The sequence below is a fragment of the Nesoenas mayeri genome, assembly GCF_963082525.1.
Source record: "Nesoenas mayeri genome assembly, chromosome: 5".
NCBI lineage: Eukaryota > Metazoa > Chordata > Aves > Columbiformes > Columbidae > Nesoenas > Nesoenas mayeri.
In genome coordinates this window covers 65,672,141-65,693,711 of record NC_137548.1, presented here as the reverse complement: position 1 = coordinate 65,693,711, position 21,571 = coordinate 65,672,141, and the positions used below count along the sequence as shown (strand labels likewise).

The 21,571-nt window shown below is 40.1% G+C and overlaps 1 protein-coding gene across 1 annotated transcript; it reads left to right on the top strand.

The window, feature by feature from the left end:
- Nucleotides 1–5,110: 5,110 nt before the first annotated feature.
- On the top strand, nt 5,111–20,682 carry ZDHHC13 (zDHHC palmitoyltransferase 13; the record flags this gene model as incomplete). The annotated part of the gene is made up of 17 exons (XM_080345973.1): nt 5,111–5,131; nt 6,004–6,146; nt 6,543–6,665; nt 7,119–7,196; nt 7,484–7,628; nt 8,533–8,597; nt 9,179–9,341; nt 9,941–10,066; nt 10,367–10,497; nt 11,279–11,379; nt 13,099–13,223; nt 14,269–14,331; nt 14,631–14,724; nt 16,012–16,095; nt 17,359–17,516; nt 19,768–19,865; nt 20,547–20,682. 17 exons carry the CDS (start codon nt 5,111–5,113, stop codon nt 20,680–20,682), a joined length of 1,854 nt encoding a protein of 617 aa, XP_080202099.1.
- Between the last annotated feature and the right edge of the window lie 889 nt (nt 20,683–21,571).

Below are 21,571 nucleotides of genomic sequence, written 5' to 3'. Positions count from 1 at the left end.
GTTACAATTTAATAAATAAATTTGGTTTCAAGACAAGTAAAAAATACTGTTAATTCTCCTTTCAGCTATTTCTTTTCTCGTTACATCTCAAAATTCAAAAGCAACTCTTCAAAGAGTGTAATTACAAGTGCTGCTCCAAGGATGCATAAAGGAGAAACAAATAAAAAGAGAAAAGCATCACAGTATTAACCATGCATCTTGTAACAAGTTTGGTAGCTATGTTCAAGCCAAAAGACTTTTCTTTTTACACATAAACATATAGTTGGTTTTTATAGGAAGTAGAAAACTGTGCAAATTTGTTTCTCGTAGGAGCTGCCGAAAGCACTGATCTTCATGGCGGATTTGGATGAGCTGCCTTGGTGAGTAGCTGTTTGGGTTTTGCTGCCGTTCTCCCTGAACGGATGGTTTTGACAGGACTAAAAGAGTCTCTGGAAACATGGAAAATGAACATGTCCCGTAGTTTGTCTTTGTTTCAGAGCTGTGGATGGACAAGCATGTGTAGAGATGCCTTCTTAGAGAAAGCTCCTCTAACTGTAGCCCCAACACTATCTGTAGACGTGGTAACTATTTTATAACCATTTTGCAGATAACAATTTCAGTATATTATAGTGTTGTTAATAACTGTTTTCATGGGTCTGAGAGTGACCATATCTGACAATTTCCACTCTTAAATCCCGAAGCATTCACATGGAATAACGAGCTCTGTGTTAGGATGTCTGGTAAGAAACTTCATAATGTCTTTATATTGCCAGATACTGCTTAAAATCTGCGTATTTAAGCACAGTGAATTGATGATGCAACTGGCAGTAATGAACTTGATATGTGTTCATAATTTCAGTTTTATTGAAGGTCACAGTTCAATCTTTCTGTGTGACACAGTTCCACACTGACCTTTATCATATAGGTTGGTATCCTAGGGCTTGTGTGTTGTTTTAAGGATCATTAGCACTTTGAGTAATTAATACAGTGGAATAAGAGTTTGTGTAAGTCCTGAACATCAAAGCTCATTGAGAGCTCACTTACCTGCAGCTCCTGATTTCATTTGAACTTCCAGTTTGGGGGGGGCTTATAAACGCTTATAAAATAGTTGATTTGAGAGGAGTGAGTTCAGAGGAAGGGAAAACTGAGGTTTCTAGTCCCTGTCACTGTGTTTCTTTCAGCTGCCCCTGTCGCTGCTGGAGTAATTGGATATTTTCTTTCCTCAGCATCCCTGAGGCCCCATATGTGCATCCTTTTCTTATACAGCCTTGGAAATTGCGCTGACACTTTGCTGTTAATGCCAAGGCTATTTAAATATAGCAAAATAATCTGGACTTTAAATCATTGTAGCCTTGCAGGGCATGGTACACTCCCTTCTTTTCACTGATAAATCCTGGATGATTAATAGGAGAAATTGCTCAATTAAGACCAATAAAAAAAATCAGCTCTTTAAAAATAGACTTGGGAAATCTGAAGCGAAAGGTCAGTATTCTGAGTAACAATTACGCATCCAAATGCTTCTTGTAGGCAATTTCTGTTACAACTAATATTACTCCAAGGATTTTCCGTACTGTCTGACACTGGAGCGTGGAAGCACTTTTCTGTGTCTATTTGTTGGAGTCTGCTCCTGCTGGGACTACAGAACCCTGGCAGATGGAATGAGTAAATCTGCCTGGAAAAGAAACTACTGATCCCATTCAGGTTTGTATTTCTTATAAAGAAATTGGTTTTGGAGAAGCATGAAAACCTTTTTTAGCTATTTTGTAAACTTCATCCTAACATAACCAATGTGTAAGCAGTGCTATAACTGGTGTCCAGCTAATGGTGCTCTTTAAAACTTAATCGTGTGAATGACTATCAACTTGATCATCTTCAGCTAAGGTGATTCCTATGTCACATTTTGTGTTGTATGCATAGCAGCCTGTCCTGTTTTTGTTAAAAACAAGTTTCTTTTTTAGTGATTTTGCCTGTCAGCTAAAGCTTCATATTAACTACATTTTCCTGGAGAACCAGACACATGTTTTGGTAAACCTAGCAATGGAATGCAAACTTATTGATAAGCATGGATGGACATCTCGTGAGAGGGGCGACGAGAAACAAGTGACCAAGAAACTGACCAACTGTGTATAACATTCCATTCACGTGAATACTTCATATAAAAGTGGGAGATCATGAGGATCTCATCCCTTTTGCCCTTTTGCCTTTGCCTTTTTCTTTCTGCTTATGGTCGACATTAGGAGAGGACCTTGCTAGTCATCCCTGTGAACTGAGGCCTAGTGAGAGACTGAATCCAGCTCCGGTTGGCTGCGGAGTCCAGTCCAGGACTTTGGGTGCCGGCTCTGCAGTTGCTGAGACTTTCAAGATTGGTTTTGTATATTTTGTATTATTTTCTCTATTCTTATTATTAGCATTAGTAAAACATTGTTAATTTTTCCAGCTCTCTTCTCTCTGTCCTCCTTTCCCTCCTGATCGCCTGTCCTGAGTGGGAAGGGGGGAGAGGGAGGAGCGAAAGGGGGAAGTTGGGGCGGGGAGAGGAGGTTAACAATACATCTGCCAGGGTTTTATTTTCACCCCGCAATCTAAACCCTCGACACAGCGCTGTTTAAACTTATTTCTTAAAAAAGAAACAATATATTGCCTTGAAGGATTTGTAGGTGTGTGCACTAGTTTAACCTTTGTCCTGGTATTTCGTATTTCCTGACACTGTGATGTCAGTATCACCTATGAAGTTTTAGGAGAGTATGTCTCTGTAGTATGCTGAGAATTTCGAGTATAGAATTGCCAATATTTGTAAAATGATACTTAACAAAATGTTTTTGCATGCTGTGTAAGTACTGGAATAGAGAATAGCTAACTCATATGACATGGATATGATTTTCCTGGTGTGATATGCTTCACACTGCAGTAGCATTTTCCTCAAATCAGTAAAATCTGTAACCATGTGTTCATGATCATCTCTCTTCGTTGAAAACAAAAGTGCACCATCTATTTCGGTGTACTTAGAAGAAGGCCCTTAAAGAGGTGACCCAAGTACATATTAAGAAGTTTGTCAATTCAAGTCAGAATTCATCCCGTTATTATGTCTGTAACATTAACCACTCTCTTGAGAGAGAAACCTTTTTGCAGGCAGCAAAAGAAGCGTCCTGGTGGAGGGGAGCACATTTTACTGCTCACCGTCTACAGCAGGTGGTGCTACAAGACCAATCACTCATGAGGAAAAACGGGATATCACTGCCAGAATCGCAGTTATGCTGAAAAATGAACATATCAAGCAAACAGCTATCAGAAACTTCCAAAATATCTTGCAATGCACCCATTCTTTTTTCCTTAAGTCGGTAATAAGTCACCATCTCAGTGTCTGGAAAGTAGGTTTTATGGTGATGTTGGGCTCTCTAGCATGTTGCAGTAACTACTGAGGGTCACTTAGTGATGGGTTTTCTCTGTCACCCCGCAGGTCGCATATCCAAGAGCCCTTATCCCCCTAAATCAAATATAAATCAAGGTTTTGACGCAGCCTTTGGTGTGGGAGGTGAAGGAGACCTGGTTCACAACCATGGGTGTCATTAGGTGGAGACGCAGAGAAAGAAAACAGATGCTGTAGGATGGTGAAGAGTTGCTTCTTATTTCTTGCACCCAACCAACAAAAAGCATTTGAATTGTTTTGCTGAAATTTTCCACCTTTCTCATTCAGATTTGAAACTTTGGCAGCCGAGAAACTTCCTCACAGGGGATGAACTTCTTAAAGAACACGATGAGGAACCGTCCCATGTCCAAGGCAGCAACACTGAGCTTCTTTTCAGCAGATCAGAAGTCCAAAAGCCCCGCACGCAGCCCCTAAAACTGTTGAGGTCTCCATGGGCTGACACCGCATTGAGCAGGCGATTTTCCCATGGATAGAGGAGAAAAAGAGGGGTTTTTTGACTGAAATGGTAGATATCACTCTACTGGTACATAAGTCTTGCTATAACTATACAAAAGAAAAAATAATAGTTGCAGAAAGCTACATACAAGGATACGCCTAATAAATGTTATTAAGGTTGCAACATCAAACCCTTGTGCATTAGATGATGGAATTATGATTGTCCTAATAACCAATTCTGTCCATGCTTTATGATGCCACCTGCTCGCTCCTCCTCTCCCCCCCAGCTTTACCCAGTCACAAACAAGGTGTCGTTTTTTCCTTGAAATGTGCTCAGCATCAGGATAATTCCTTGGTAGCCTTTCAAACTGCAATGTTTGCTTAGAATAATACACCAAGTGTCAAAAGCTTTAGGAGCTTTACAAGGACCACAAAGTCCTTCTCCGGTTATAAAATCGACTTGTCAGCCTTTGAACTCTGTGCTGGTTCCAGGCGTCCCCTCGTCTCCTCCTGTTGTACAAGGTGTGGGATGGATTCCAACCCTGGGACACGCTCTGGTGGAAACAAATAAATAAACTTCACAATTATACTGCTAAGCAGGGATTCTTTATTTTATTAGCACTGGGGATCACCCTCCACAAGTCCTCCAACGACTGGATGCTCTTGCTTATAGTCACACAATTATTACATATCCATTACAACTTTCAGACGTTTTTAACATACATCTACACCAAGAAATAATTGATGTAGTTATACTTGATTAGTTTCTTACTTATTAGTTATTAGTCAAATATAGGCTAAGCTCTCTGCTTCTAATTTTATTACTTAATCTGTCTCTGTCTTGTCATGCAGAAGGCTCTCAAATGTGAAAAGCATCCCCTTGTTTTGCAGGGTGCTAGAAAGCATTTATGGTGTTAATTGGTTAATCAATCACAGCATCCATCACTTTAGCATCTCCTCTAAACAGCCGAACCTGTTTCTGCCACTGCCACAAATTGCTCCTTGTCCTCCAGCACGGGGGGAAACGTGAAAAACACGCACCGAAGGGATTTATTACCGATGAAAGCGGTTTGAGACGCGGCTGAAGAACACGAGAAGCCGCTGGGCTGCGTGTGCAAGCGGAGCGGGCCCCGCTGCTCCCGGGCCGGCGTCCCCCGGCTGCCCCGGGGCGGCCCTTCCCCGCTCCCCGCCCCGGCTGCCCGGCCCCGGCCCCGCCCGGCGCTGCCGCTCCCCGGTAACCAGGAAGCGGGAGCAGGAAGCGGCCCGGGCAGGATGGCGGGCGGCGGCCCGGCGGTGAGGGGAGCCCGGGGAGGGAGGAGGGAGGGATGGATGGATGGTGGGTGCTGAGGGGGCGGCCCTGCCCTCGGTGCGGGCCGGGGACGGCGGGTCCTGTTAGACGGAAGATGGGAGCTTGTGGGTTTCTAGGTTTCTAGGCGTGCTTTGGGGTGCCCTTGCTTTGTGAAACGCGCTCGGTTGTCATTTCTAGTGCGAAAGGGTTGCTGCGGGTTCGGGTGGTGCGTGGGAAGCAGCTCGGTGAGGTGTTTAATGCCTTTGTAGTTTCACTTGATAGACCGTAACCATGTCCCTTGGAGTCACAGAATCTTTTTGGTTGGGAAGAGACTCTCGAGATCATCGAGTCCAACCATAGCCCAACTCTGGCACTAACCCACGTCCCTGAGAACTGCATCTAAACACCTTTTAAACCCCTCGGGGGAGGGTGACTCCACCACTGCCCTGGGCAGCCTGTCCAGTGTCCGACAGCCCTTTCCGATAAGAATTCTTTCTTAATATCCAACCTAAACCTCCCTGGCACAACTCGAGGCCATTTCTTCTCATCTTCTTACTTGGGAGAAGAGACCAACCCCCTCCAAGCTCCTTTCAGCCAGTTCAGAGATCAGAAGGTCTCCCCTCAGCTCCTGTTCTCCAGCTGAACCCCCAGGTCCCCCAGCTGCTCCCATCACACTTGTGCTCCAGCCCTTCACCTCATGTCCCCCATGTCCTTTTGCCAAATATAAGGATTATTCTCTTTGTCAATGGCTTTCAACTATGCTTTAAATTAACTTCCTTATTTGTATTAACACAACTCAACAAGTAGAGCCCGTATGTCTAGTAGAGAAATGCAATATATGGTGTATAAATAACATTCATGTTTTGCTAACCAACAGTGTAAGAACCATTGCCATGGGCCTCACCGACCTCACATGCACAGCTGCCATAACGCCCATGGGGATAATGAGCTGCCAGTGCTACCAGGACCATATCCCACCATTGAAGACCCCAGCACCTGTGACATTGTCACGGCTACACAGTACGTACTTGTTCTCTGTGTGTGCGAAGTGTTGAAATAGATGGGAGTGTCCTCAAGTGTGAGCCAAGTTTCTTATTCTTACCAAGGCAAATTCTACAGTTTCACTTTCTCCATGTAGTGAAAGAAGAAGAATCACTCAAAGCTACTGTTGTAAATATTTTTATCATAAACAATTTTATCTCAACCAGGTTTGTTAGGTAGAAAATTCTACCCATCAAGACTCAGTCCAACTCCTTTTGCAAGACTTGCATTGAATGCCATGTGGAATTTGATCAAGTAGGAACTGCTGGGTGATGCTTGTTGAAATTGACATTAGTGTGTGGTTGTCTCTAAACTGGAGGATATTTAACAAACGAATTATAAGTAAACTGATATATTATTTTTTCCTTATTTAAGGTATGGACTATTAGAGCGATGCAAAGAACTGGTAGAAGCAGGATATGATGTTCGACAACCAGATAAAGAAAATGTGACTCTTCTTCACTGGGCAGCCATAAACAACAGACAGGAGCTGGTTAAGTAAGCTCTGGAGTCCTTGTTAAAATAGCACAGGTGTTCTGCTACTGCTATATATAATCACTTTGTTGCTATTATAGAAAGGAACATGATGCTTGAGAAGAAAAACATAAAATTCAAATTTTAATCCAATTGCCTTTGTGAAAATGTCACTGAAATGTCCAGTTACCACAGTTTCTTTATGTGTAAAATCATGTACATGAAACCATTAGATTTTTCTGGGTTTGGTTTGTTTAAGAAAGATTAAAACTGATTTTATAAGTGCCTTGCTAGTTATTATGTTTTTCCTTAAACGTGTTCTCAAAACATTGTTCTTTACTGCAAAAATACTCTTGTCCATTTGCTTATCTAGTTAATTTTTTTAAATTGTGAGTTATTTACTATCAGAGCTGTCTTATCCTTAGTGTAATATTTTATTATGTTAATTCTTAATTGCATTGTGTTGCTGTTATACAGATACTATATTTCCAAAGGTGCGATAGTGGATCAGCTGGGTGGAGATCTGAATTCAACTCCCCTTCACTGGGCCATTAGGTAGGCTGCTTCCAGCTGCTAATTGTACATCAGGTAGCATTAACAGTTGTGTTTTGTGTAGCACAGCAGAGGGCGTCTTAAATCAAAGCTGCATGTTTAATATAATTTTCTGATCTAAACTTTTAATTTAAAAAAAAAAGAAATAATTTCCTGAGTAAAAACACAAGAATCTGAAGGGGAATTTTTTTTGCAGTGGGGGTATCTATGGGAATTATTAAGGTGACGCTTTCAGTAATATTTCCAGCTTTTTTATCAACTCTATAGTTTCTTTCCATGTATCGTTACAGACAAGGACACCTGCCTATGGTCATGTTGCTGTTGAAATGCGGAGCGGATCCCACTCTCATCGACTGGGAGGGATTCAGCAGCATTCACTTGGCAGTGATGTTTCAACACATGCCCATCATCGCTTATCTCATAGCAAAAGGCCAGGTATGTTGGTGATGTCCCAAGTCTTCTTTTCTACTTAAGAGTAGCTGCCTGTGTGTACGAAACATTTCAGAATTAACTGTTTTGTTTTCTACGTGATAAGCAGGTATTTCACAACTATTTCCCCACGCCATAAGTTCAGAGAAGCTTAGATTATTTTTTAAAATATATCTTTTCAATACTCTCCCCTGTTCTTGTCATCCCTGTACAATTCAGAGTGTTTAAGGAGAGTTATTTAAGGCTATGCAGATTTGTGGTGCTGTAGAAACAACAACCGGCTTTTGGGCATGATAAAGAAAAGCGGTAAATGAAGTATATACATCATGAAGTATTTACTGTTTCATTACAAATTTGTAACTAGTAAGTGTTGTTAGCATGCCTATCTTCTACTAAAAAAATCCAAGTGATTAAGTGTTTCTTTTAAGTAGATCTGCTCTTATGTAATAATGAGTGGGGAAGAAGGAAATGTGTTACCTAATCTTCCTTCTTTTCATAGTAGACGAGTTATGCATTTAAATAATTACGTGTTGAGATACATAATCCTTTTCTGTTGTTTTAATGTACTTGGGCATTCTGGCAGGTACCGCTATTTACACAAGGAGGATGGTTAACATTGCTTTCCAACGTACGTTTTATTTACAGCATATTTGCGCAGAAGAGGACAAGAAATACAGTTAAGATGGTTCCCTTAAAAATACCCTCAGCATATTCAGAAAGGAATGACATGCAAGACTCACATGGAGGGGAAAATCAAACATTTTAGTTAGTTTTGTGTTCTTGGCTGGTATAATTTGTTTTCTTTCCTGTACTGCAGTGAAGCTCAGCCAGTTTTACAGCTGCAAATCTGACCATTTAACTCTGTTTCCTGAAATCGCTGCTAATTACTTGCTTATTATCTTTTTCTTAGAATGTAGACACAACAGATGTCAATGGACAAACACCTTTAATGTTAGCAGCACAAAAAGTGATGGGGTAAGTAGTGAATCCCTTGGAAGCTATTTTATTATATCCAAGAAGCGGTGAGGTGAGTTTTTTATGAGAACCTTTTGTTAAACTGACATTCCTTTCCTTTTTTACTGGTGCTAAAATATGCAGAGATCAGGAGTTAGGAAGCAGCTAATTGGATATAGCAAAGAAGGTCAAAACAATTTCTTAGAGAAGTTCATGTTTTCGGTGAACCAGCTGCAGTGTTATTGTGGTTTCCCTCAAATTAAGATAAATGGAGGTGGACACAGTAAAATGCATTTAGAATAAATACAATGTGGAGATGTAAGCTGATCTCCACTGTTGTAGGAAGATATAATCTGTGTATATACCTTGTGTTTGTTAAAATGGTGAGATAACATAGTCTGGAGAAAAAACCTTCAGGGCAGGTCCTGAATTATTAATATCAAGTCAGATCTATGGTTAATTATCTTGTTCTGAGACAAGGCATTGAGTACCTGCTGTTATTTCATATATGGGAACAGTGTTTTTTAGAAGGTGTTCAAAATGTTCATCTCCAGTGTAGATTATCTTCTATTCATTAACTTTTATACTTTATTTTCATCTAGACCAGAACCCACGAGGTTTCTCTTAAAGTTTAACCCCTCTCTCAATGCTGTAGACAATGCTCAAAAGAATTCTGCGCTGCACTGGGCAGTCACAGCTGGAAACCTCAGTGCAGCGGATCTGTTGCTGGAAGCTGGTGCCAGCCTGGACATAAAAAACGCCAAGGTACCATTTCTTTCCTATTTCATTCCTTGCGGCACGAGTGTGTGAAATTAATCATGCCCATTTGCGCCTTCCAAAGGGATGCTCATATATGAAAGCCTCTGTCCTAATAGTTATAGAAACTGTTAGTGAGAAGTATAACTACTGAAAGTTTCAATTCCTACGACTACACGGATTCGCTGTGTGTGGTTATTCAGGGTTCAGGTTTTCCATCTGCTGCTTCTTTTTATTCACACGTGTGACTCTTAGGATGTTGCCGTTTGGTTTTCAAAAGTTAACGTAATAAACAAGAAACCTTCCCTTTCAGTAAGCAGGTAATATTCCAGCGGTTTAGCGTTTCAGGCTGTTGGGGACAGTCCAGCACAGAACTCCAATGGGCGCAATCAGTTTGCAAGCGTTAGTTTTTAGAACTGCAAAGCGCTGCATTAAACATGTTGAATCTCTGAATTCAGCTTACCCTTGCCTTCAAAAAGCAAAAAGCGAGGGGCAGGGAAGCAATTGTCAAGTTATTGTTGTTTTACCTGTATTTATTTATTGCTTCTGTTAAACAACAAAATGTTTGTGTTAAATGCATAGAGAAATAAAGATTTCTGTTGTTAAAGGGAGAGACGCCGCTTGACCTTGCGTATCGAAGTCAGAGTCGCCACATGGTTTATATGGTGAAAGAGGAGGAAAAAATCAGAAGCAGAAGAAACAACAGGTTATGGAAAATTGTAGAGAAATATGAGGTAATTTCAGGGGTAATAACGAATGGCAATAAAGCTACAGCATTCTGTGTTTAGAGTAATATGTAATTTAACTCTTTTCTAACGAGCATCTTCTAAAGTTTCTGAAACTGGGTGCACAATAATAAAATGATGTAAAAGCACACAGCAGTGCTTTGGGTGGGAGTGTCATTTTCCCCCGCTTTGATATATTGATGAGTCACTTGTCACACCTACCTTTAGTCTTTCAGTGTTTATTACATTACCTGAACACTTTTGAAGTCCGAATACTTTGTCATATTTCACCTGTGATCATTTTGACAGCTCTTCCTGCTGTTGGTGTCTTCCTTGACATGGATGTGGGCCGTAGGATATGTGATGAACTTAAATTCTGACTCTTGGCTCTTGAAAGGAGTTGTGCTGCTCCTTCTCTGTGGGATGGCTCCGCTTATGAGGTTTGTGGCTTTCTTTCTCCTTAATGCGTGTTTATTTGTTATAGATGCCATATAAGCTATATGATGCTGTATTCTTTTCAAAGTGTAGTGTCACTTGGCATCAAAAATACCTCCTGAGAAATGGCTGCAGAGTGTGTGGAGGATTTAAATAATGAATCATCGTAGAAATGAAATGTCTTCAGGTGTGCAAAATAATAGGTCCTCATCACTGAAGGACTTGAGAAAACATTAGTGTTTGAGCAGTCTGTTAATTAATTGTTACCATTGAAGTGTTACTGAAGGTGTGCACCTGCTAGACACCGAGATATCTGTGTACAACACTCAGAAATGTGTTTCTTCTTAATTTTCCTTCTGTATTTGTGACACAGAGTGAGTTTTAATGAACCATTCCCTCCCTGTCTGCTCCCCAGCCCTCCCAGTGTTATCCTGAGCTGTTTCATGGGTCTTCTTTGGTGGTTACTGCAACAGCAAATGTTCCTTCAAATGGCCGATGCTATCAGAGTGCAAACACACAGAGATCCCACTTTACATCTGCTGCTACAGCACTTCTGGTACATAATATTAGGCTGGGACAGAGCCCTCTTCAGTTTTATTTTTGCATTGTTAACCACCTGGATAAAAAATGCTTTGGAGTGAGAGTTCTTGATTGCTTTAAGAGATAATTGAAGTATACGGTGTGCGTGAAACGCTTAAAATAATGAAACGGATAATTTGTATTCGATGGAGTTAAATTTTAAATGCATTTTTTTAAAAATATATTTTTCTTTTCATATTCTTTCAGGCTGTTTGTGGGGCTCAAGAATCTGCGGTATCTTCCCACAGCATTCCTGCTAAGCTCAGTTTTTTGGATGTCTGTGACCTGGTTTCTCTCGTTCCTGCCTTATATCCTTTAGACTCAAGAAACTCTCCTAATAAATCTAAGCCTGGTCATGCAAGTGGTGATGAGCAGTCCTAGATAATTCCACGTGACTATTCATGTGTGGTAAGACTGGTTTACTTCCATTAGACAGGGATGAAGTAACTTTGAGTTTAATTTAAAGTTATATATGGAGTAAAAATCTGTACCTCCTTTTGTCTTTAGCAGATATTTGTGTACAGTTCAGAGCTATTTCTAACATTACTGGAATATCAAAATGAAAATGTATTTGTTATAAACTTAATTGTCTCTGTTACCATCTCCATGTGACTCTAATCTTCATTGACACTAGTACAATAATGTATTTTGGCATGTACTATAACTGGATAACACATGCTTTAATAATAATTTTCTTTTTTCTGCAATGACAAGGATTTGACAGTTAGTGGTATTAATGCTTTTAAAAACAACACCCTCCAAAAACAGGGAACAAATGTCATGTCCCTCCAAAACAGATCATCCAGTCTGTGATCCTTCTTTATTCAGAGTTTGTGCTCAGTGCACAGGGCATGAATTTCTACCTTACATTTACTTTATTTGAAGAATGTTTTGCAGTGCTGAGTACAAAAACATTTGAGTAGTTTACACTTGCTTTCCGGTGCCCTGTTCTTTTATTATGTGGCAGCCATCTATTTATTTATTAAGTTTTGTGCAGAGGCCTTTAGGGAGACACTTAGAACTGTAAATAATTTTGTACTAAACCAGCTATAACGTATTGCCACACAATTTTAATTAATTTTTTAATTACTTCATTCTCTAAGTGACGTTTTCTTTTGTACTGTTCCCAATTAAGATGGTCTTAATAGAATTATCAGGATTAACTTCGATGAACTGATCAAGTATATTCCCTCCGGGAATACACGCATATGCTTGTCTAAATGAAAATCATGTTACTCAGTGTTCCATTGTGAAGTTTTAAGGTTTCCTTGGTGTCATCTAAATTATAAGATAAAGGAATTCCAATGATAGGGAATTGAGTGAGACTTTACTGAAGATAGTGAGTGCAGTGATGTTCTTGAAGGCCCAACCACAGCTTGGGGAAATGGGCAAATGGGTATTTTTCCATTTCACTATCCAACCCTTTTTCTCATTAATGTGTTTTCCTTCTGGAACCGATCACAGATCTGAGTGTTAGAAAAGTGTTCGGTATTTTATTTACCTTATGTCTGTCAAACTGTTTCCATAGACTGAACAAAAATTGGACTCTGATCCTCGTGGGTCCCTTCCAATTCAGCACATTTTATGATTCTAAAATCCACCCATTCTAATGAAGAGCTTCTCTTAGCTCTAATAAAACAACAGAAGTGCAGATTGACCAGCAGTATCCACAAGAAACGCGCCGTTGTTTCGACCTGTAAGTGCACACACTGCAGTTGTGCCATTAACAAACATTGCAATAAGACTGGTAATATCACCAATGCTTCATAATTTATCATCTTGATTTTCATTAGAGCTATTTGCAGTGGTTTTAGTTCATAAGGCAAAACAACTTTGAGGTTGCAACACTGGATTTTGAAGATTTATTTGCAGTTTATATAGTGGCTGGGTGGTCACTGGAGACAGAATCCTAATGGCTGTACAGCCTCTTTTGTATTGTATCATAATAATAATGCATCTGCTAGAGAACTTGTAGCAAATAAATATATGTAGTGGTATAAAAGTATATTCCTTAACCTGATTATTACATGTAACCAATGCAATTCTAAAAATCACTGTCTTGTTCAGCATGATGGGTTTTCTTTATTATTTCTATAAAACTTGGAGAACTGATCCCGGATACATTAAAACTTCAGAAAAAGAAAGAAAAGAGGTAGGTGATTTCGTAGAAACAAATGGAATGGTTAATCTTGTGGAACAAATGGTTTCGTTTTCATGTGCAGCTTTGTTAAACTCGAAAGTGGTGAAATCCTCTTGGTTCTTTTAAGAGCTTTTAGTTCTGATATTGAACACCATAGGCTGTACATACATTTTTCCATCACTGGTAGTTTCCTTATCTTTATCATTCCTTGCCTCCATCTTCCCATTGAAATGTGAGCTTTGGCCGGATATCACACAGACTCACACCACTCTTGTTATCTGCGATATAAATTCACATAGAACTGCGCTTAATAAGTAGAAATTTTGTATGGTTTGCAATCCAGTTGTCTGAGATTGGAAAGAGATATTCACAGTGCTTTTCTACAATTCTCCATGCTCATAAACCACACCAAGCCTAGAAATGGCTTAAACTTTGTCGAATGCTTTGATGATGCCTACAGTGGTTTGATTTTTGTGCTCATGGTGTAAATGACAAGCAATTTCCCAGTGTTATTTTAGAATGGCAAAAAGCAATCACAGCCAACCGATTAGTGGAGGATTTAGTATTTGCTTCCTCAACCTGTGGATTAAGGAAAGTGTTTTTGTGGTCTTTTTGCTCTCCATGAGGTTTTATTTCTTCAGTCTGTCAGGGAGATAAACTGCAATTTTAACTTGTTGCCACAGGTCTAGTAAACATTGTCTATCTAGTGCTCATAAAGGAGCAGTAAATACAGCAGCTGTCCTCATCCCTCTGAACTCTGTATGAGAGGTACCTTGTGTCTTAAGACCATCGCATTTTTTAACAGTATTTTTCATTCACATTATTTATGAATTTTGGCACTATAGAGATACTTTTGTAAACAATCCTGCATGGCTGAAGTTGTGTTAATCTTTGCTGTTTTGTGTTTCTCATGGACCTTTTAAACAGCAAATACTTATTTCCGTCAGTGCTTGGCACTCAAAATGCTTATGAACTGCAGAAGGCCTAATGGAAAAATCCTCATAGATCCCCCTGCAAATGTGATCGGTATCCAAGCACAAATTCCTTTGTCTTTCAGAACATTGTAGCTCTTGCCGAAGCAGGTTGCTTGGACTTCAGAACATTTTGCACGTCGTGTCTTGTAAGTGAGGCTTTGCTATTTGATTTCTTTTTGAACCCGGCTTTTCCTCATTGCTTGTAACGCAAGCGTTACGTGCGTGGTTTGTTCTCTGTTACTTAGATTTCGTTCTTTTAGAGAAACACTTTGAGATCCTTGGACTCTAATAAGATAATAATAATGATTTCCACCTCTTTTTGTAAAATTAAGATGTATTCAGTGTTCTGAGGTCTGTTATACAAAATATGATGGTGACCATGACCTGATGCTTTAAACTCTCAGCCTTTGCTCTGATTGTATTATTTTCCCTCGTCCCTATCTAGGTCCGGAAGCCTGTGAGATCCGTGCATTGCTTGGCGTGTGATTCCTGCGTAGCCAGATACGACCAGCATTCCGTGTGGATCGGTCAGTGCGTAGGTGAGACTATTTGTTTTTATCCCATTTGAAAATACCGCGTATTTCAGAAGTGGCAGAAATATCTCCTTAGAGAGAGAGCACACCTGATACAAGAAAACACAGATGATACTGAGGGGCTCACTGATCCGTGCCAGAGGGAAATTAGTTTGATGGCAAAGAGAAAGGCAACTAAAATTAGTGAATGCATGGAGTAGTCACCCTAAAAGCAGAGACCGAGAAACCTGGGACTCTTATTTTGAGAGAAGGAACAGGGGATATGATTGAGCATGAAAATAGTGGCTAAAGTGAATGCAGGACTGTCAATCACAAAGTTCATCACACTAGAACTAGGGGAGACTCCATGAGAAGAAAAATTGGGTTTGAAATTGGTGAAGAATTAAGTGTCTTTGTAGTGAAGTTTTGGTGCCTGCTGCTGGGAGGGTTTGCAGATACCGGCAACATCAGGACATTCAGGAAAGAATTAGACCATCTTTTGAACAACATGTCTGAAAGTAAATACTGAAAGAACTAGCCAGGGATGTGCACTCTGGCATTTGAATTTGGTAGCTGTGGATGAGAATGAACTCCAGAAAGGGGCCTGTGTTGCCTGTCAAGGCTGTTGGAGCCACCAAAGGGGAGCGTCATTTGTGTTCTTGAGAGAGAGGGACTTGAGAAACTCTTTCTTCCTTTCTGTCTCATTGCTGGTGATGCTCAAGATAGAAAGGTTTACATCCAGCTTTACATCTGGAACGATATATTTTTAGCATGTTCTTTTGCCAATAGCTCTTTTTGTAGTGTTAAATAGTTGGAAATGTTTTTGCTGTTTACAAGGCGGTGAGACATCCTTGTGACGTGTCGTTTCAAAGCTTTGAGCAATGCTGATTGCAATTTAAAGAAAAATAATTGTATATTTTCATGTAACAATTTCTCTGACAGAAGTCTGCTGGTTTTTCTAAGCACGCAAAGGTCAAACAATTAAATTGAATAGCTCAGATTTCTCAGTCATATGAGACAATTGTACCATGTTTGAGGAGAGTTATGGTTGCATAATTAGTCCTCACTCAGCTAAACCAGCAGAAAGCACGTGCTGAAAAAGAGGCAAATCCTCATTGGCTTTGTCAGAACTGAGTCTGTTATATAAGTTGGGATGGCTTACAGGAGGCAGGTGAGAAAGATCAGCCTTGTTAAACTCTCTTGAGGGCAGCAGAGGTAATAAGTGGCTTTGATTCTTTTTACTCGTATTAAGTTGAGGGGAAATGCAAATACTGCTGAATTTTAAAATGTCTTTTTTCTTTGCTTCAAATTCAGGCATTGGGAACCACCGTTACTACCTGTTGTTCCTGTTTTTCCTCACTCTGACAGGTGTCTGTCTGCTCCATGGAACTCATCTGTGTATGTATCCATGAATTTAGTTTAATGTAGCTTTCAAGGATGTATGTGTGTAATCTTAATTTTTCAGCAGTGATTTTATCTTTTAATCCTGTCTTTAAATTCAAATACATCATAACTGCCTTTGGTCAAATATCTGATTATGTTTGTGTTGAACTAAGATACAGCTCTAGTGGAATGTCCATTGGAAAATACGGTATCAGAGAAGATCTTTGTTAGAGATGAAGCAGGGAAGCCATGGGGAGGAAGGTCAGGTTACAGGTTCTAGTCTGGATACCATTTACTGTGGTAGAAAATAAGTTTGTAAATATGTTATTGCAAAGGCTTTATTGATTTTTGTTATTTGGCAATATCTATATTGAACACCTGTGAAAGTTTATTCTTGTTTTTAGTGTAGTGATAACTTTGAAAAGAGAAGAACTGTGTGTCTCAGTAATAAATCCAAACTATTACTTTGGATAATCCAAAAATTCTTGGAGGAGAGAGGAGAGCCCTTATAATATAGTTCTTGGAGATGATATAACATAACAATAACGTTTCCAATAAAAGGTAGAGGCATTAGTTTTGTTTTATATTGCTTTACGTTATGCTGAAATGAAGCGATATTCAACACAGAGTGAAGTGAACCAGCTGTGGTAGTCTTACAAATGCAAAAAGCCAATGATTTTCTCCATTTCCCATGTGCGAAGGAACATGGGAGGAGAAACCTCTTTATTGTTCTGCTCCTACAGAGGCAAAGTTGCTCTGTTTTTAGTGGTTTTGTTTGGTTGGTTTTTAATAGGTTTAATAGGCTTTAAGTATCGCTTGAGAAATTTACAGAAGTTGGACATTCCAGTTTATGTCTGTTTAGTAGTGGTAAAACACTTTCTTGGCATTGTCAGCATCATATCGTCTTTTGTTGATGATGCTGTTTAAGATAAGAAATACATTCTCACCCTAAAATTACAAAGAAGCATGAAGCAAAACTGCAGAAATCTTGACAATGAGAGTTGGTGACTTATGTCAATGTCATTAATTAACTTTTAAAAAGTACCAATCAGTGCCTTGAACTTTCCTTCTGTATATTATGAATGGATAATGTAAAGATAAGCAGCCAGAACAGCAAGCAGTCACGTATCTATGTGTGTGCCTTTAAGTGGCAATGTGATACATTAAACGTGGTTTTTATACAGTATATTGCTGCGTAGTATTCATTCCATGCAAATAATCTTTGTTCCGCTCTTAAGTGGCCTTCAGGCGTAATTAACTGGTTGTGTGTCTTGTCAGATTGGACAAACCATTGCACGACAAGTTACCATGAAGATGGACTGTGGACGTGCTTCACACAGATAATGTGTTGTTCTCCATGGGTTTCCTACTTCGCCATACTCACGTGTTTTCACACTATGTGGGCGTCCCTGGGGCTGACTGTTCAGCTTTGTCAGGTATTAGTTTGCCTCATTATATGCTCTTTAAGATTGAACACATTAAAACTTTTCTCTAGATGGTTTGCTCCCATAAAAACTTCGTGCCTGCTTTTCTTGACTAATTAATGTCACACCTAAGCGATTTTCTTAAATCTCAGGTCAGTCCTTTAAGTTTGATGGGTGCTCATGCACTCAGCATTCCCATGTTAAAAGTAGGATCGCAGCTTGCAAATCATTCCTATAAGTGAATTCTGTGTTTCCTACTCATCCAAAATACCAAAACTGTAAAAGATGTAGTTATAGCCAAGAAACTCATTTATATAATCTATATATTTATATTTAGAACTGGTATTACTGTCCCCAAAGTGGCGTTTTGTGTACAATTAGTCCTCAATTGAAAATTCCACGGCAGAGCTCAGCAGTGCATCATTAGACTGTATTAAATCCCATTGCTACAATAAAGATGTATTACCTGGATTTTATCATGATGAGCACTGTCGAATTCCCCATTTCTGTTTTTCTCAGAGCTTGGCTGTGCAAACAAGCCTGAGAAGAGCTGTCTTAAAGCATGAAGGAAACAGCTTGTTTAGCAGCTTTTAGGGAAGATGTGTCATTTTAATGTGTGCTAAGCACATTGAGCTGAAGACTTGTTTTCTGTCTTGTTTAAAAAAATAAAAATGCACCATTTTAAATGTGTACTGCTGGAGTTCTGAAGTGGCCAGACACTGCGGGGGGGGGGCGGGGGGAAAGTCTCTAGGTAGGATTTTTACAGTTAAATACTGTGTTGTGCACACAGTCACAGAACCCCAGAGTGTCAGGGGTTGAAGGGCCCTGGAAAGCTCACCCAGTGCAATCTCCCCATGGAGCAGGAACACCCAGATGAGGTTACACAGGAAGGTGTCCAGGCGGGTTGGAATGTCTGCAGAGAAGGAGACTCCACAACCTCCCTGGGCAGCCTGGGCCAGGCTCTGACACCCTCACCCCCAACAAGTTTCTTCTCCTATTTAAGTGTAACCTCCTGTGTTCCAGTTTGTACCCATTGCCTCTTGTCCTACTGTTGGTTGTCACCGAGAAGAGCCTGGCTCCATCCTCCTGACTCTCACCCTTTGTATATTGATCCCCATTAATGAGGTCACCCCTCAGTCTCCTCTTGTCCAGCTCCAGAGCCCCAGCTCCCTCAGCCTTTCCTCACACGGGAGATGCTCCACTCCCTTCAGCATCTTTGTTGCCCTGCGCTGGACTCTCTCCAGCAGTTCCCTGTCCTGCTGGAGCTGATGGGCCACAACTGGACACAATATTCCAGGTGTGGTCTCCCCAGGGCAGAGCAGAGGGGCAGGAGAACCTCTCTGACCTACTGACCACCCCCTTCTAACCCACCCCAGGTACCATTGGCTTCCTGGCCACAAGGGCTCAGTGCTGGCTTATGGTCACCCTGTTGTCCACCAGGATCCCCAGGTCCCTTTCCCCTACGCTGCTCTCTAACAGGTTGTTCCCCAACTTACACTGGAACCTGGGGTTGTTCCTACCCAGATTCAAGACTCTACACTTCCCTTGTTATATTTCATTACATTTTTCCCCATCCAGCTCTCAGCCTGTCCAGGTCTCTGATGGCAGCACAGCTTCCAGTGTCACCGCTCCTCCCAGCTCGGTGTCATCAGCAAACTTGCTGATAGTACACTCTATTTGTAAATGTACTGCTTTATGATATTTAGCGTGTCATTCAGCGAAGCAACCTTGCAGCCATTTATAAGGGCTTAAAAGATTTATGTCAATAAAAAAAATAGAAAAAGGAGTAGGTAAGCAAAAATGGAGAAAAAGCACATAAATCTCATGAAATTCAGTGAAAGAATGCATGAAATCTAGAGAAAGGAAGTTATAGCTGAGTCTCTGACACCTACTTCATCTTTTTTGCTAAGCCGCTTTGTCTTTTTGGGGGGATTATTTTTCTCCCAACTTGCGTAGTGGCATAGAGACCAGATTTGAGGAGACAGCTGCTCAGCTGCTCTAGAACTTGTACTTCTACAGACATTTTTAAAAGTATAGTCTTTAGTCTTCCCAATTAAGCTGCCTTCTCAGGGGGAGTGTTAATGTTACAGCTTGCCGGGTTCTTTTTTAGTCCAAGTGACATCTAAAACCATACTTTTCAGTCATTAATTATGGCAGTAGTTACTTAGATGTGGCTGACTCCTTCCCTTCGCAGTAATATCTTTTGGTATTGCCAAAATTTGATTTGTGATGCTCATGTTTTAACCGTTACTTCCATTTTAAGATCGCGTTCTTGGGATTGACCTCACGTGAGAGATCGAACCTCCTGATGCAGAGAAAATCTTGCAAACATCCTGTTTCACTCAGGAGAACCCCATACAAGTGAGTATTAGTGAGCAGCGTGTTTTAAGCACCTGTCTCTCCAATGTCGATTTGCTTCGCTACTTCATAAATGTGAAAAAATGGTGGTCTGTGGAGGTTCTACTCATGCCTGAGTTGTGCTAAGAGGAGGAAACTGAGCTTATTTTCCTTGCTGAGAACTTTGTTTGCCCTAGAAAATCAGCAGCTTGCCTAAGAGCTGCTGAGGTTCTGCATGGCCACATGGATAGGACAAAGATGTGCCCAAATCAGTGCACAGCTCTAATCGGCAAGTGCTGGTTTGGGGGTGAGGGATGCTGTCCTTTAATTTGTTTGTCAACCTCTGTGTCTGTTCTGTAGATTCAGAAAGAATTAAGGTACAAACCGGCCCTTTCCTGACTTCTCTTGGAGTTTTTAGCTCTACAGAGAAACTGGTACTGAGCTTTCCCTGTTACACACAAAGTCTGTGTTTACTCACGAGTCCTGGCAGATGAGATCTTACTGCCCTCTAAATATTGGAGTTGAACTTAAATGTGATGCAGGTTGTAGAAGTTCAACAAAGGAACAATGCTCAGTAGAGAACTGTCCTTAGATTTCTTCTCCCAGAGGATTAATCACTGACAGCTTTGTCTTAAGTGCTGTCTCTCTGAATGTATATTTTTGATGCCTGGTAGGTTTATTAATGGGTATTTCTCTAATTTTCAGTCTCGGATGCTTCCAGAATCTTGCAGACTTTTTCCAGTGCAGTTGCTTTGGTATGTTCAAACCCAATGCAGTTGACTGGACCAAGCAGTACAACCATTTTCATCTGGCAAAGGAGAAGAATGTTCATTCTGTATGAAGTTTGGCTTCGTTTCGTTTGAGTTGAAAGCTAAATAAAGCTGGTTATTTGGTTAATTCTTACAAACTCTTCTGAAGTTGCTTGTTTTTATTGTTATCACTGTTGCAAATATTAAACCTGTGTTGCGTAAGCTACAGTGGGTGTATGTATGGAACAATCACTATATATCTGTGTATATATAGCTTGAACTGAAACTATTTGAAATTTTATGTGGTGACACTAACAATATATTTTTAAAGGTAAGTTTTTAGGGCAGAATTTCAAAACCATGTTGGTGACCTTTGCTTTATTTTGGAGATAATAAAAAAAAATTGCATTTGAAAATTAAGGGGAATGTTCATATTTAAAAATTCAATATTACAGTTATCCTTATGTTGTGAAAGCCTCTACTAAGTCTTTGCATTTTGAGGGTTTACATGTAATAAAATAGAGCTTTCATGCTTCTAAGTGTATTTTTCCAGACCAAAATTGATTCAAGGGATGTGTGACCAGTGAGGTATTTAAGAACAGGTAAGCATTAAACCATACCAAAAAGACCAATTATTTCTCACATTTTGCATGTATATATGTGCTGTTAGTGTATGGAAATGGATAAACTGATGCTGGAAAATCGCAATGTGCATAAAGAGAGGGAATTGGGCATCAGGCTGGAGTCACCAGCTGGGCTGAATATAAATCAGAGTGGGGTAATAATGAAAACTATTGGGGAAACGGATCAAGATCAGAAAATTAATCATCTAGAACAGGTAACATAGGAATGAAGTAGTGTAATGAAACACAATTCCTGTAGTTAAGAAATGGGAGATTTAATTCATCTCAGTGAAATGCATTTATCTATGGCATTTTAGAACATAAAAGCACAAACGAATTCAAGTAAAAATAATGTGAA